The sequence below is a fragment of the Podarcis pityusensis genome (assembly GCF_964106645.2).
Source record: "Podarcis pityusensis genome assembly, chromosome: 4".
Classification (NCBI taxonomy): Eukaryota; Metazoa; Chordata; class Lepidosauria; order Squamata; family Lacertidae; genus Podarcis; species Podarcis pityusensis.
In genome coordinates, this window is record NC_138027.1 from 6829420 (window position 1) to 6846904 (window position 17485).

At 45.2% G+C, this 17485-nt stretch overlaps 1 protein-coding gene across 2 annotated transcripts in view; it reads left to right on the forward strand.

Moving 5' to 3' along the window:
- Nucleotides 1-17485, forward strand: part of P4HA3 (prolyl 4-hydroxylase subunit alpha 3) — a 40553-nt gene extending 23068 nt beyond the window's left edge. For both annotated transcript variants that reach the window (XM_081002171.1, XM_081002172.1), the window contains 7 exons: nt 633-809; nt 8591-8655; nt 10795-10954; nt 12136-12198; nt 13119-13187; nt 14752-14848; nt 17269-17485. In XM_081002171.1, the coding sequence (XP_080858297.1) occupies nt 633-809; nt 8591-8655; nt 10795-10954; nt 12136-12198; nt 13119-13187; nt 14752-14848; nt 17269-17339 (702 nt within the window). In that variant the 3' untranslated portion in view covers nt 17340-17485. The remainder of the gene's footprint in view (nt 1-632; nt 810-8590; nt 8656-10794; nt 10955-12135; nt 12199-13118; nt 13188-14751; nt 14849-17268) is intronic.

Genomic DNA, 17485 nt, shown 5'->3' on the forward strand with positions numbered 1-17485 from the left:
ATTTTTGTTTCTTTGAAAAATAGAATAAAACTGATCTTTTTAAAGGAACTACCACTGAACCTCTAGGGCTTGCCGATCAGAAGGTCGGTGGTTCGAATCCGCTTGATGGGGTGAGTTTCTGGGTCACCTTCAAGGGTAGCCCCATGTAGAGCGCATTGCAGTAGTCCAAGCGAGAGATAACCAGAGCATGCACCACTCTGGCGAGACAGTCTGCGGGCAGGGAGGGTCTCATCCTGAGTACCAGATGGAGCTGGTAGACAGCTGCCCTGGACACAGAATTGACCTGCGCCTCCATGGACCAAAGTCTAAAATAACTCCCAGGCTGCGCACCTGGTCCTTCAGGGGCACAGTTACCTCATTCAGGACCACAGAGTCCTCCACACCTGCCCGCCCCGTCCCCCCAAAACAGTACTTCTGTCTTGTCAGGATTCAACCTCAATCTGTTGGCCACCATCCATCTTCCAACTGCGTCCAGACATTCACACAGGACATTCACTGCCCTCACTGGTTCCAACTACTGGGCTAGGGCCTTTTGCCTATGACTATGGTGCAATAGACATTGGCCTATTGATGGTTGGTTGGTTTGCTGGTAGGTTCCCTTGCGTCACCCTCTCTCTCTGGTCCTCCTCCAGCCATCCCAGTATCAGCAGCAACACCTCTACTGCTCCTACGAGACCAATGGGACCCCCTTCCTGATGCTCCAGCCTCTGAAGAGGGAGATTGTTCACCAGCAACCCCACATCGCCCTCTACCACGACTTTGTCAGCGATGCCGAAGCGGAGAGGATCAAGGAGCTTGCCGCTCCACGGGTAAGCAGCTCGGGGGCATTGGAGAGGCAGGAAATGGGGTCTTGCGGGGCCGGCCCATCCATGAGGCAAACCGAGGCAGCCGCTTCAGGCGACGGAACCGAAGGGGCAGGCCTGCTGCAGAAGTGGCTGCGGCAGTGGTTTCCAGGTTCTGGCGGGACCTCGCAAAAGCCCTGCGAGATCTTGCGGGGCTCTAGCAATATCTTGCCAGAGCCTGGAAGCCGTGTTATGCAGCAAAACGGGACGGGTCGCTCCTGGGCTCTTGCGTCGTTTTGGGGTTTTTTTTCCATTTTTTAAAATTAATTTTCCAGATTTATAACAAATACAACACAACACAATAAACAAAACATATAAGAAGAAAAACAAACAAACATATAAAATTTCTTCCAATTAAAAAACCAAATTAATTTCCATTATTAAATGACTTCCTCGAATCCTTCCTAACTGATTTTCATTGAATCTCATTTTTGCAATTTTCCAATATTCACTTTCTAATAAAATTAACTAGTTCAAATTACTACCTTCCTTTCTTTTCATCATAATCTCTTGCGTCGTTGGCTTCAGGCTACAAGAAGGGAGATTCCAGCTAACATCAGGAAGAATTTTCTGACAGGAAGAACTGTTCAATGGTAGAACGGTCTCCCTCAGGAGAAGGTGGACTCTCCTTCCTTGGAGGTTGTTAAGCAGCGGTTAGATGGCCATCTGTCATGGATGCTTTAGCTGAGATTCCTGCATTGCAGGGGGTTGGACTAGATGACCGCTAGGGTCCCTTCCAACTCTAAGATCCTACAATTCTGTGAATATCAACAATAATAATATTGATTGTTTGAATTTATATACCGCCCTATACCCAGGGGTCTCAGGGCGGTTCACAGAACATGATCAATATAAAAACCACAATATACAGTGAGGGGGGAAAGTATTTGGTCCTCTGATAATTTGCCCGTTTGCCCCCTGACGAAGCCTTGGTCATGGTGGCAGTTTTGGAATCTGCTGGATTGATTGCTTCTGTTGACAGGTGTCTTTTGTAGAGGTACTGTAACGAGCTGGGATTACAGGTAAGACCTCTCCCTTACAGCAGGTGCTTCTAATCTCAACTCATTACATATAGTGAAGATACCAGGTAGCCTGACATCTGGCTGGTTGATAGGGGATCAAATACTTATTTCACTCATTATAATGCACATCCATCTCTGACTTTTGTCTTCTGGGTTTCTGGGGGTTTTCCTGTTGTTATTCTGTCTCTCACAGCTACGATAAACTTACCATTAAAATTATGGACTGGTCATTTCTTCGTCAGGGGGCAAACGGGCAAATTTAGCAGGGGCTCAGATACTTTCCCCCCTCACTGTATTTAATCAAAATAAAAACAACAACCCAATAACACCCCCCCCCAAAAAAGAACTAGATTTTAAAAAGGCGTAGGATGTCAATAAGATCAACCAAAGACCTGGTTGAAATTGAACGTTTTTGCCTGGTTCCTAAAGGTGTATAATGAAGGCGCCAGGCGAACTTCCCTGGGGAGAGCATTCCAGAGACGGGGAGCCACTGCAGAGAAGGCCCTGTTATTGTGTTGCTACCCTCCGGACCTCTTGAGGAGGAGGCAAACGAAGAAGGGCCTCAGAAGGTGATCTCAGGGTCTGGGTAGGTTCATCTGGAAAGAGGCGGTCCTTGAGGTATTGTGGTCCTGAGCCGTTTAAGGCCTTATATGTCAAAACCAGCACTTTGAATTGGACCTGGAAACTAATTGTTAGCCAGTGCAGTCGGACCAGGATCAATGTAACATGCTCAAACCGTATTGCTCCGGTGAGCAACCTGGCTGCTGAATTCTGCACCAACTGAAGTTTCCGAACCGTCTTCAGAGGCAGCCCTACGTAGAACGCATTGCAGCAGGGGTCAGCAAACGTTTTCAGCAGGGTGCCCATCCACTGTCCCTCAGACCTTGTGGGGGTCCATACTATATTTTTTGGGGGGGGGAATGAACGAATTCCTATGCCCCACAAATAACCCAGAGATGCATTTTAAATAAAAGCACACGTTCTACTCATGTAAATAATAATAATACTTTTTATTTATACCCCACCCTCCCCAGCCAAGACCGGGCTCAGGGCGGCTAACACCCGATATAAAAACAATTGATTGAAATACAACTTAAAAACAAGATTAAAATAAAACATTAAAATACAGCCTCATTTCACTGGAAACAACAGTGTAAAAACACCAGGCAGGCCCCACAAATAACCCAGAGGTGCATTTTAAATAAAAGCACACATTCTACTCATGGAAAAACAGGCTGATTCCCGGACGTCCGCTGACCGGATTTAGAAGGTGATTGGGCCGGATCTGGCCCCCGGGTCTTAGGTTGCCTACCCATGCCTTGCGGTAACCAACCTTGAGGTTACCAGAGCACTTGATGGATCGTCATTTATTTTGTACCTTGGGTGTCTTTCCTGCCCCTCTTCCTCCCGTAGGAGCCAAAGGGCGGTTATCCCGGGCCACAAACTTGTTTTTTTTACTGCTGCTGTGGTCAATGAGATTTTTGAGGCTTTCTCAATGGGTGTGGAGTATTGATGACTGGTTAGTAAGTTGCCCAAGGACAACTAATAAATCATAGAATCCTACAATCGTAGAGTTGGAAGGGATCCCCAAAGGTCATCCAGACCAACCCCCTGCAATGCAGGAATCGCAGCTAAATCGAAAGAATGCATTACCATTATGGTTACAAATACCAATCGCGCGTTCTAACCATGTTAGTCTGCTGGAGAATTTTGTTCCCTCCAAATTCTGTTATACTAGCAAACCCCCCCTAAAAAGGGGGGGGACCACCCCAGTTTGCATCCCCAACCCTACTTTGTTTTTTTTAAAATAATCTTTATTAATTTAAATTACACACATATACAAAGAATACACAAAGAATTTACAATCTCACACTCCTAAAAGAAAATTAAAGAAAAAACAATTAAGAAAAGCAGAAAACACAGAAAAAAGAAAGAAGAAAAAGCAGATTTACATGCATAAAAAAATCTTAAACTTCCTAATTAATACTTAAATAAACACTTAAATAAAAAAGACTTCTGACAAAACGAGTCTTCCAATCATTCTCATTGTACTGTTTATACTGTCGTTGTTTCCCCCGCACAGTTTTATATTCTTTAATATTGTTTTAGAAGACATCTGAAGGCAGCCCTGTTTAGGGAAGCTTTTAATGTTTGATGTATTACAGTATTTTAATATTTTTTTGGGAAGCCGCCCAGAGTGGCTGGGGAAGCCCAGCCAGATGGGCGGGGTATAAATAATAAATTATTATTATTATTATTATTGTTCCCGTCTACTCCACAAACGGTATTTGTTGTGTTTACAAGTATCACTCAAGTTCTGCTAACATGGTGTGCCCAGCCCTAATTTGAACAAGAGGGTAGAAAACTTCCTTTTTGGTTATTCAGTTTCCTTCAGCAGCCGAGAGAATTAAGCTTAAAAATTGCCACCTCGAGACAGGATTGAGGAGGAGAAGGAGGAGAGCCTGCGGTTCAGCTCCTCCACACTTGGCCGAAACAATTCCTTCTCCATCCAACATCCCGGCCAGTTGCCTCGGCAACCGCGCAAACAGGCCCACATGGAGATTATTAACCTAATCCACGGCGTGGATGGGACATCGGTTTTGCGGTTCTCCTCCTTCCCAAGGCCAGACGGCACTGGGCTCTGCCTGCCAATCCATCACAATTCCTCTGGGCAGCTTCCAGACATCCTGGCATCTCGGCCGAGTGTGTCATCGTGGCTGCAGTTCTCCAGGCTAGACGCCTTTCCGCCGGGTGCGTTGCTCCTAACAACTGCCTAGGGCTGTTTTCCTCAACTACAGTGGTTGCTCGGGTTGCGAACGTGATCCGTGCGGGAAGCACGTTTGCAACCTGCAGCGTTGCATCTGCGCACGCACGGGTTGCAATTTGGCGCTTCTGCGCATGCGCAAAGTACAATTTAGTGCTTCTGTGCATGTGCAAGGGCCGAAAACCAGAAGTAGCCCATTCCGGTATTTCCGGGTTCGGGGCAGTGCGCAACCCAAAATCGCGCAACCCGAAGCGTCTGTAACCCGAGGTATGACCAGAAATGCAAAAGACAAAGGCAGACATTAGCTTTGCTAGGCAGCTGGAAGCGTCTTGAGAGTGTTTCTGGTTGCCAGGAGGAACAGGTGGCGCCTTCACCTTTAACAGGTGTGTGGCCTTGTGGGAGCATCCTTCTTGGATACCGAAGGTCCCCACATTCAGTCTCCAGTGGCAACTCCAGGCACAGCTGTAGGAATGTTGTGGGTAGTAAAAAAGGTAAAGGGACCCCTGACCATTAGGTCCAGTCGCGGACGACTCTGGGGTTGTGGCGCTCATCTCGCTTTATTGGCCGAGGGAGCCGGTGTACAGCTTCCAGGTCATGTGGCCAGCATGACTAAGCCGCTTCTGGCAAACTAGAGCAGCGCACAGAAACGCCGTTTACCTTCCCGCCGGAGTGGTGCCTCTTTATCTACTTGCACTTCAACGTACTTTCGAACTGCTAGGTGGGCAGGAGCAGGGACCAAGCAACGGGAGCTCACCCTGTTGCGGGGATTCAAACCACCAACCTTCTGATCAAGTCCTAGGCTCTGTGGTTTAAACACAGCGCCACCCGCGTCCCTGTTGTGGGTAGTAGGAGAGTATATATTGATGAAATATTATCCTTCCTAACTCACGCTAGTGAGTCACACATATATAGCACAACTCGTTCCACTTTACACAGCAAGAAACTAGTTCCAGATTCGTTTGAATCCCTTTAGTTAAGCAATCCAATCTGGCACCCCCAGATTGGGGTATATTCCTGGTAAGACCCCTTAGATTCCCTCCTAAAAGAATAAAGACACAAGAGTCTTCCTCATAAAGGGCCCCATTACCTTCAGCAGCTTAGGGCCTCATCAAACCTAAATCCGGCCCTGATTAAGCTGTGTGCTAGACACTGCTAATCCTCTGAAATCAGCATGTGTTAAAGGCTTATTAACCTAGGCTGGCCTCCTGTGTGAAGTGAAAGCCTGGGGATGGAGCATTAGGAAGGACACAAAACATCTGTGCGAGGTGGCAAAATGTGTGGGGCCTTTCACTCTACAGATAAAGCGATGGGAGTTAGAAACCTGCGAAGGAGTCTTGTATAAGGGAATCAGGAAGGCAGAGCATGGTGTCTGTCTGAATCTAAGGCTGTGGGTAGGGCAGAAGCAAGATTCTTTTGGAGTGTAGTGCTGTGAATCCCTCCATCGTAGGCCAAAGGCCCGTATAGTAAAATCTATGGTTTTCCCAGTAGTGATGTATGGAAGTGAGAGCTGGACCATAAAGAAGGCTGATAGCCGAAGAATTGATGCTTTTGAATTATGGTGCTGGAGGAGACTCTTGAGAGTCCCATGGACTGCAAGAAGATCAAACCTCTCCATTCTGAAGGAAATCAGCCCTGAGTGCTCACTGGAAGGACAGATCCTGAAGCTGAGGCTCCAAGACTTTGGCCACCTCATGAGAAGAGAAGACTCCCTGGAAAAGACCCTGATGTTGGGAAAGATGGAGGGCACAAGGAGAAGGGGACGACAGAGGACGAGATGGTGGGACAGTGTTCTCGAAGCTACCAGCATGAGTTTGACCAAACTGCGGGAGGCAGTGGAAGACAGGAGTGCCTGGCGTGCTCTGGTCCAGGGGGTCACGAAGAGTCGGGCATGACTAAACGACTAAACAACAATGTGCAACTAAACCATATATCCTAAAGACACCACAGTCCCCACTGTGCCTCATTCCAAAAGAAAACATGGACTCTGCTAAGCACTCCTCGGACCCCTGGGATTTTGCACTGCTGTGAGATTGGGGTGGTGTGCAACACTATGTCCATAATTTTTAAATTATTATTCTTTATTTATATATAATTTTTATTTATTTTCCATTTATTTTCCATTTAATAATATACATTCACATCATTGCTATCCATTTTACCTCCCTGCCTCTTTAGAGCCTATCGACTTACTTCCTTCCCACCTCATGGCTTTCAAAATTAATCTTGATATCATTGCATTTTGTACGTTTTCCAATTCCAATTACAAAATAGCTCAAAATTTGAATAAATATAGAAAGGTAGAAAACTTCTCATTACAAGTCTTCAGATAACCCTGCTAGTGATGTCAATTGCTTACAATAGTCTTTTAGCTATCATATAAATTTACTCCGGTCCTTTTGGAATACTTGATTATGCTGGTTTCGGATTTTTTCCTGTCAGCTTCACCAATTCTTCAAGGTCCATCATCTTCATCTGCCACTCTTTAATTAATTATTATTTTTAAAATACTTTTATAAGTTGTGCTTCTTTGTTTCTCAATTTGACCCTTTTACATGGTTTTGTATGTTTTATGGTATTTTATGCGTTGTGATTTGCTTTTCCTTTTACTGATTATAGACTTTATATTAATTCTTTATTATTATAGATTATAGTAATTCTTTATTGCGGTTGGACTGTTTAATTACTATTTGCTGGTGTTTAATTTTACTGTTTACTATTCAATTCTGATGGATTGTTGAATGTTGCTTTGTTTGATATCAGTTGTTTATTTTAAAGTTATTGTGACTTTTATATTGGATCAGATAAAGGTAAAGGTAAAGGTACCCCTGCCCGTACGGGCCAGTCTTGACAGACTCTAGGGTTGTGCACTCATCTCACTCTATAGGCCAGGAGCCAGCGCTGTCCGCAGACACTTCTGGGTCCCGTGGCCAGTGTGACGAAGCTGCTCTGGCGAGCCAGCGCAGCACACACGGAAACGCCGTTTACCTTCCCGCTAGTAAGCGGTCCCTATTTATCTACTTGCACCCGGGGGTGCTTTCGAACTGCTAGGTTGGCAGGCACTGGGACCGAGCGACGGGAGCGCACCCCGCCGCGGGGATTCGAACCGTCGACCTTTCAATCGGCAAGTCTTAGGCGCTGAGGCTTTTACCCACAGCGCCACCCGCGTCCCCATTGGATCAGATAGTTACTATTAATGTTTGATGTTTTATTATGTTTTTATGTCTTGGAAGCCGCCCAGAGTGGCTTGGGCAACCCAGCCAGATGGGTGGGGTATAAATGAAATATTATTTTTATATATTATTATAACTAATACTTGCTTGGTTATTTTACATATTTGGGGCACTCCCACCACATGTGGAGGTATGTGCCTGTGGAGGTGCACCCTCTCCAGCATTTTGGTGAGGTTCCTGGGTGTATTAGCGCTAGATAGATAGATAATTTATTACGGTCGGAGACCAGCTTATAAAACACACTTGGGGGTATAATCCCAGAAGGAAAACAAACATTTAAAACAAAATTTGACCTTCTCCTGTTACGCAAAGATCATAAGACGACCCGGATGGTCGCCAGATTCTGTGTACAGATCTGTAGGCGTAGACCATCCCCCGACCCAAACTAGTTCGTTAAGAAAATCCCCAAACTCGGTTCCATGGGTGACTCTGGGTCATCTCTCTGCGGTAGCTTATTAGCGCTAGTTTTCTTGGTGTTAGGTACCACCTGCAGGTGAGTTTCAGAGTGAGTTCTTTTCTTTTTGTTGATATGGATTTAAAGGGGGGGGGGGCTTAGACCACATTCTGGTCCATTGAGTGGGATTAATCTCAGAGCCTATGTCATCCTCCCATATTTTTTTTGATTATTATAACTCAGCCAAACATCAGAAGCAAAGCCCTTCCTGTCTCCTTTCCACTCCAGATTTGACACTGCAACCTCTTGCGTTTTTCTCTCTCTGTTCCCCTCTCCAGTTGCAGAGGTCGGTGGTTGCCTCGGGAGAAAAGCAGCAGAAAGCGGACTACCGAATAAGCAAAAGGTAAAGTCTCTTGCTAGCAACACACAGAAATCTCAGGGAACAAAGGAGCTTGCATCGCTTGATGTACCAACTTATGTGCAAGGAGCTGGCCCCCTCGTGAAATTTAGGGGTGCCTCCAGGGACACCCCACACCGCAGGGTTGAGGTTGCTAGCCTTTTTGTCACGTTTGCAGGCTAGCTCAATCAATCAATCAATCAATCAATCAATCAAAACATTTTATGCCCTAAATTTCCTTCTACCTTATGTTTTTGTTTAGCAAGAATACATAAACAATACAGTCATACCTCTTGTTACGTTTGCTTCAGGTTAAATCTTTTCAGGTTGCGTCCCGCGGTGACCCGGAAGTACCAGAAAGGGTTACTTCCGGGTTTCGCCGCTCACGCATGCACAGACGCTCAAAATGACACCACGCGCATGCGCAGAAGCGGTGAATCGCTCTGGAACGGATCCCATTTGCAACCAGAGGTACCACTGTACTTTTCATGCAATATTATTTGCAGAATTTTATTGCACTATGATCTTCCTGAGTGGGTCGTGCAAACTGCTCTTCTGAATAACTCATTTTAATAGGGTCTTCTTCTTCTTCTTTGGCGTTCCCTCGTAGCCGAGTAAGATTGTCTTCCTTAAACACAGTCTTAACAATGAGTCCGTAAGTGACTCAGGAGGCCAATTCTGGATCCACACATCCTTCCACAGTGGGGACATTGGTTTCCAGGTGGGAGTTGTTCACGGTGTGGATTTGCCAAGTGTGCCTTCCTCTTAGCACATTTCTCCCTTGTGTCCTGAGTTCGAGTGTCTTCAAAGCCCATGGCACCTTTGGTAAAGGCTGTTCTCCAATTGGAGCACTCGCAGGCCAGTGTTTCCCAGTTGTTGGTGTTTATACTACATTTTTAAAGATTTGCCTTGAGACAGTCTTTGAGCCTCTTTTGTTGACCACCAGCATTACGCTTTCCATTTTTAAGTTTGGAATAGAGTAGTTGCTTTGGCAGACGATCATCAGGCATCCGCACAACATGACCAGTCTAACGAAGTTGATGTTGAAGAATCATTGCTTCGACATGGGTGATCTTTGCTTCTTCCAGTACACTGGCATTAGTTTGCCAAGATCCTTTTTTTCTAAATGGAGAGGCTGGGGAGGGGACCAGACGTTCTGTTTGGTTAAGCTGCCACCTTCTGCATGCCAACCAGGTGTTCTGCCACTGAGCAAAGGAATCTGAGCAAGCAATCTAGAGGTGAATAGTTCAGGATCAGGCCTCCCATCTCCCTAGTACACTACAATCCAGGTTTCTATTCTTCTGCAAACTGCCAAAGGGCAGGATTTATAGCCAACAGCTGCGTTTATCATTCCAGGCTTCTTAGGCTGGGAAAAAATGACTTCATTGAGTCGTCTTGCAATGCAGAGCTAGATATGGAATTTCCACACAAAGGATGACGGAGACATAGGCTGCGGTCGCAGAGCAGCCTTGGCAAATATTTTCCGAGATGATCTCAGCGCCGGGTTTTGCAATCTGGGTTTGAGAGACCCCCACTGACCGCCAGAATTCCATTCTCTGCAGGGTGGGGGGCTTTGAATTATGGTTGGATGAACGAGCGATTAACTCTTCCCTCACCTCTGGCCCCGTTGGGAAAAACAGAAGGATCTTGGCTTGAAACGGCAGCGGTAAAATGAACAGAATCGTATGCCAGTGAAGATATTTTAAATCGATTAATACTCTGGCCTCATCTGCACTATGCATTTAAAAGCAGCGCTGTACCACTTTAAATAGACATGCCCCCCCCCCAAGAATCGTGAGAGCTGTAGTTTGTTTTGGGTTCTGAGCAGGCGCGCTGACTCCTAGGGGCCAAGGCAGTTTCGGGCCCCTCAAAGTAGTCTTGTGAGCCCCCCACCCCTTGAACAGAAAAATTGTACATATTTACCGTATTTTTTGCACCATAACACTCACTTTTTTCCTCCTAGAAAGTAAGGGGAAATGTCTGTGCGTGTTATGGAGGGAATGCCTATGGGTGGCATGCCTACGGATTTTCCTCCTCTAAAAACTATGTGCGTGTTATGGTTGGGTGCGTGTTATAAAGCGAAAAATACGGTACACGACTGCACTTCTGAGCTCAACTCTTTCCTGCTCACTGTGCCTTGTTTAGTGCTTGGCTGAAAGACACCTTGGATCCAGCAATCGTGGCTTTAGATCGACGGGTCGCAGCCCTGACTGGTCTCAACACCCAGCCCCCTTACGCAGAATACCTGCAGGTGGTAAACTACGGATTAGGTGGGCACTACGAGCCCCATTTTGACCACGCGACGGTGAGTCTATTGCTGCAGAGTCCGGCAGGGCATGAAAGCAGTTTGATACAGTAGTTCATTGGTTCTCAAACGTAATCCATTCTGGAAGTCCGTTCCAAAACCAAAGCATTCCAAACCCAAGGCACACTCTCCCATAGAAAGTAATGCAAAAGGGATTACTCCGTCCCAGACTTTTAAAAACAACCCCTAAACAGCAATTTAACGTGAATTTTACTATCTAACGTGACCGCTGATCCATAAAATGAAAGCAATAATCAATGTACTGTACTATAAAGTAAATAAGACAGTATTGAAGATGATAAAAATTAAAATTATGATTTTTTTTTTTACCTGCACTGATGATAGTCATTGTTCAGATGGGAGGCTTTTATCCATGTCTGCAGTCACACAATCAATTGATCAGTAGGTTCCACACAGTCACAAAAACAAATGAACCGAAAAAGCCTCAAAAACAAAAACGAAAAATAAATAGCAAAAACGAAAGCACCAAACTTAATCCATTCTGGAAGTCCATTTGGCTTCCGAAATGCTCAGAAACCAAGGCGCGACTTCTGATTGGTGCAGGCGCCCCGGAAACAATAGCCAACAGCCGCATCGGATGTTCGGCTTCCAAAAAACGTTTGAAAACCGGAACGCTTTTTTCGGGTTTTCAGAGTTTGGGAACCAAGGCGTTTGAGAATCAAGCCATTTGAGAACCAAGGTCCCACTGTATTGTCTGAGATGTAAACACTTGCATTTTTCTTTGGAAGCAATCCAAATCTTTCTGTCTTTTTAAACTTCTCTTATTTATATTTATATTTATAATTATAATTAATTATATTTCCTGCTTCCCCTTGCCACAAGCACAGTCCTAAGCTCCACCTACACTTTAAAATTTAAACCGGTGTGTGTGTGTGTGTGTGTATTTATATAGTTTCTATTAAATGTAAATTGTACATATACATATATACTTGATTTCTTTACAGCATAGATTCTTAACTGAATACTCGTTTCCCCGTACAAATCTTTTTCCACCCGTGACTTCCCACCAGTTTGACTGCAGAAGTTCTGCTCTTGTAGGACAACTTGTAGTTATGCTCAGGTTTTGTGGTAGACAATTCCAGTTCTGGAAGTACTAAAACTTGATGAATGCAACCACCTGGTGTTTCGTAATCAAGGAATTCTCTTTTTTCCCAATGCAGTCAAGAAAAAGCCCCCTTTACAGGATGAAATCCGGAAACCGAATTGCCACGTTGATGGTCTATGTGAGTCTTCTTCTCTTTGCTGGGATCTGCAAAGGATATTGTGGTTTTGCCAGGGAACTCTGTATATGCTTCAAAAAGGATGGGGCTGCTTCTGTTTTTTGTTTTGTCATTCCATGGCTAAAATGGAAAGTGCCAAGCTTCAAACAGCTGGCCCATTCCAGCTAGATTTCTGCAGTGTATTTTCTAGGACAAGCGTGATTTGGGAGATGTTTTTGTGGGAGGGAAGAGTCACTGGGGCGAAGGGTGATTTGGAGAAGGGAAAAGAGGGTGAAGCAGACCTCCCCTGATATTTCTAAATGCTCATCACACCAGTCAAAGCAGCTAATATATTCAGTTTCTTTAATGGCAATGAGGATCAGTTCTGCCCATTTTGCAAAGTAGTGAGAGGTGAGGTTACAGGGAACCAGGCAGAGGGCCTTCTCGGTGGTGGTGCCTGCACTGTGGACGCCCTCCCATCAGATGTCAAGGAAATAAACAACAATCTGACTTTTAGAAGGCATCTGAAGGCAGCCCTGTTTAGGGAAGCTTTTAATGTTTATTAGATTATTGTATTTTAATATTCGGTTGGAAGCTGCCCAGAGTGGCTGGGGAAACCCAGCCAAAAGGGGTGGGGTATAAATAAATGATTATTGTTGTTGTTGTTGTTGTTGTTGTTGTTATTTGCATGGGGCTCCAACTCATGACTCTGAGATTGTCTCATGTTAATTGGATTTTTTTTATTGGAAAATTAATAAAAACAAAGTCTCATGCTTTATATCCTAGCACTGCCATGTGTCTGGCAACCCACGTTGGAAGTGTAGATTTTGGTGAATTTCCTTGAAAATAGCTCCAAAACTTTCTTTTTCTATGCAAAAAAACAAAAAACAAACTCAGCATGGTTCTCCGAAGGATAACGTTGTCCCATTTCTTTTCCTGCTCAGCTGAGTTTGGTAGAAGCCGGAGGGTCCACAGCCTTCATCTATGCAAACCTCAGCATTCCTGCTGTCAAGGTGAGTCTGTGTGTTGTGAACTGCAGAAAGAAGGGTTCTCTGGGGAGTGAAAAGAGGTATCAAAGGTAACAAGATCAAAAGAGAGAGAGGAGCAAGTCGTCAACTTCCTTGAACATATAAAAAAGAGGCATCTGAGGCTCAAATTTATCATCCTCTCACCCCTTTGGCACCTGTGCCAACACACCCCTTTGTGTTCAGGGGGCTGTCTGTTTTCAGCAAATGTTTTTTCAGGGAAACTGCCCCTCTGCGCATGCTCAGAGGAACAGGATTTGTGCATTCATCTGGGGCTTAGTTTATTTCTCTGCACACATGCCATGAAGGTTCTTGTTCCCTGGGGACGCGGGTGGCGCTGTGGCCCAAACCACCAAGCCTCTTGGACTTGCCGATCGGAAGGTCGGTGGTTCGAATCCCCGCGACGGGGTGAGCTCCCGTTGCTCGGTCCCTGCTCCTGCCAACCTAGCAGTTCGAAAGCACGCCAGTGCAAGTAGATAAATAGGTACCACTCCAGCGGGAAGGTAAACGGCATTTCCGTGCACTCTGGTTTCCGTCACAGTGTCTCATTGTGCCAGAAGCGGTTTAGTCCAGCTGGCTGCATGACCCGGAAACCTGTCTGTTGACAAACGCCGGCTCCCTTGACCTGAAAGCGAGATGGGCGCCACAATCCCACAGTCGCCTTTGACCGGACTTAACCGTCCAGGGGTCCTTTACCTTTACCTGTTTTCAGCATGTTTTTTCAGGGAAACTGCCGACTGTATATGCTCAAAGGAACGGGATTTGTGCACTCAGCTGGGTGCCTGTGTTGTAAACAAAAAATCTGCCTTTTCCCCCTTATGGGGTATCCAAGAGCCAATATAGAGTCCTTATGTAGGTTCCCTACATAAGAGAAAATAGGAGAAAATAACAGAGGCCAACCAGAGAATATTGAGAAGCAAAGCAGCTAGTCAGCCTGATCTTTATTGATCTGTTACAACAGGGTCCTCACTCACCACATGCAGGTGGAAGGAGGAACCCAGAACAATGGCGCGCAAGGCCTTATATAGACATTTTAAATTCCCAGCCCTGGAGCTCAAGACCACCCCTCCATACACCATACCTACATCACAGAAAAGGTGGTCTATAGCAGAAATCTGAGTGACTTGTTTATCTCATCTGCCAGGTTACCTGTTTAATGGTCACTTGATTGGATTGCCTGGGGAGCCTGGCCAGTCTTTTGTAATGATAAATACTTAGTTCCTGAGCCAGGTCACAGGCTCACACCCTATTCATATCTTAAAAGTGCCCTTAAGACACGATTTGTGAAGGAAGGAGAAAATGGGGAGGTTTCTCACTTTGACCTTGCAGAGAAATAATTGAGGTCAATTTGTTCAGGACTTTTTTCCGTGGGGTTTTCAGATATGTGGTTTATATATTTATGTACGTGTTTGCTTGGTACATTTATGAACATTGATTACAGATCTAAGACTGTAAAATTCTTATCACACCTGCCACGCTGCTCAGTCTGGAGCATGGGTTATTTCTCTGCAGACGCGCCATGAACATTCTTATTCTCTGGTCCCCTTTGCAGAACGCGGCTCTCTTTTGGTGGAACCTTCGCAGGAACGGGGACGGGGACGACGACACCCTCCACGCTGGCTGCCCGGTCCTTGCCGGAGACAAATGGGGTAAGGGACAGAGCTTAGGGTGCAGGAAGGAAGGAACTGACCGGCTAATTTCAGCCATCAAGTTCCTACGAGGGTAGGGGGCTCACACAAAAAATGCCTTGCCGAGGAGCTCGGTCAATTTCACTGCTGTGCCATCAAAAGCGGGGAAGTGAAATAGACATGTTTAATAATATTAATAATATTTTTTTATTTATACCCTGCCCTTCCTGGTTCAGAAAACCGGGCTCAGGGCGGCTAACAAGAAATTTAAAACACTTAATTGATGCAACAAAAAACAGCATAAAATACAGTATAAAACGCGAATAACAATAAATTCAGAATTTAAAAATCAATTTAGGGGGGAAATCCATCCAATAAACATTAGATGATCACCAGGGCTAGCTGGCTAAATTTGTCCTATAAAATAATAAACAATAAATTACTATTATATAACAATAAATTATATAAATTAGTTTTGCCTTCAATTGTGGGGAGGGATGCTTAAAAAGGGGCGAACGTCCTACCGTCCCAAAATGTGACTCCTGGGCAGCGTTAAGATAAATTCAAGAGTGTTGATAAGTTTCAATGGATGTAATAATGGAACAATGGTAACGTTTTTGTAAAATATACAGGGATTGATGATATGCCAAATGAGCCATGGAAAGAGAAGACGTCATTGAGATATGAAGGATGTAAAAATGAGCCCTGTACTTTAAATAGTAAAGCAGAAAAATTAATAAAAATTATATAAAAAATAAAATAAAGTGTGACCCTGGTTGCCCTTTCTTCAAAAAGCCTGCCAGGAAAAGACCCAGGCAGGGGAATTGCTATTCTTTGCTTGTGTTTGCATGGCACAGGGCAATCGTTTCCAGTTTGCCGATATGTGGCAAGAAAAAGCGACGAATAAATGTAATAATAATAATAACAACAACTTTGGCTGGCTCAAAGAGCTGCAGCTGGACTGCTGACCGGGGGTGGTTATGGCAAGCAGACGATTCCCGTGATAAAGCAGGTCTTTTTCCCAGGCACAATTCAAAGGGCTGGTTATAACTTATAAAGCCCTATATGGGTGGCGCTGTGGGTTAAACCACAGAGCCTAGGGCTTGCTGATCAGAAGGTCGGCGGTTCGAATCCCCGCGACGGGGTGAGCTCCCGTTGCTCGGTCCCTGCTCCTGCCAACCTAGCAGTTTGAAAGCACATCAAAGTGCAAGTAGATAAATAGGTACCGCTCTGGCGGGAAGGTAAACGGCATTTCCGTGCGCTGCTCTGGTTCGCCAGAAGCGGCTTAGTCATGCTGGCCACATGACCCGGAAGCTGTACGCCGGCTCCCTCGGCCAATAAAGCAAGATGAGCGCCACAACCCCAGAGTCGGCCACGACTAGACCTAATGGTCAGGGGTCCCTTTACCTATATGGCTTAGGTCCAGGTTATCTGAAGGACTGTATTTCCCCATAAGAAGCTGCCCAAGTTTTGAGAACTTCAATGATGCCCTTCAGGGAAAACAGGGTCTTCTCGGCAGTGGCTTCTCCCAGGCAACTTTGGAACTCCCTGCCTGGAGAAGTCAGACTGGCTCTCTCCTTGCTGTCCTCCTGCTGGCAAGTGAAGACCAACAGGCTTCGGGGAACAGACTGTTTTGAATGAAAACAGTCTGGTGGATATCATAAAAATGATAATAATTTTATTATTTATACCCCACCCATGTGGCCGGGTTTCCCCAGACACTCTGGGCGACTTCCAACAAAATATTAAAAATACAAGAGAACATCAAACTGTAAAAACTACCTTCAGATGTCTTCTAAAAGTCAGATAGTTGTTTATTTCCTTGACATCTGATGGGAGGGCGTTCCACAGGGCGGGCATCACCACCAAGAAGGCCCTCTGCCTGGTTCCCTGTAACCTCGCTTCTCGCAGGGAGGGAACTGCCAGAAGGCCCTCGGAGCTGGACCTCAGTGTCCAGGCAGAACAATGGGGGTGGAGACGCTCTTATCATGCTGATTTTATTGTAATGCTCTGTATATCTTAAGAGATCTCATCTATATATATATCTATATATCTATATCTAATTGTTTTTCAATTTAACTTGAAAACATCAAGCTAGAAGTAATAATAAAAACAGTCATAAGAGCAGGAAGAATAAAAGCGCAAGATAATAGAACGATAATCATAATAATCAAAGAATGCTTGAAAAAGAATGATTGGTGTAAAATATATTCAACAGTGGAATGAATACAAGGTTCTTCTTTGTACCAAACATATTGAATAATCATGAAAGTTGCCAAATAGACTCATATTTAATTGTTTTTTCGTTACTGCTTTTTCCTCCCTGTGTTTTTAGCTGTTTCTGATTTAACTGTAAGCTGCCTTGAGCAGTTCCTATCAGGGGGGAATGAAGGACATTATTATTATTATTATTATTATTAATCCCCACCTCTCTTTAATAGTGGCCAACAAGTGGTTCCATGAACATGGACAGGAATTTCGGAGGCCGTGTGGCACCAGCCCAGAAGACTAAAATGTCCACGTGCTCTCAGCTGGGTTCGGCGAATGCCAGGGGCTCGTGTGGGGAGGGGATCTGGGCCCACTCCCTATCCCAACACAGCCTGGTCCGGAAAGACCACCTCAGAGTGAACCACGGCCAAACCACACCTTGGCAAAGGT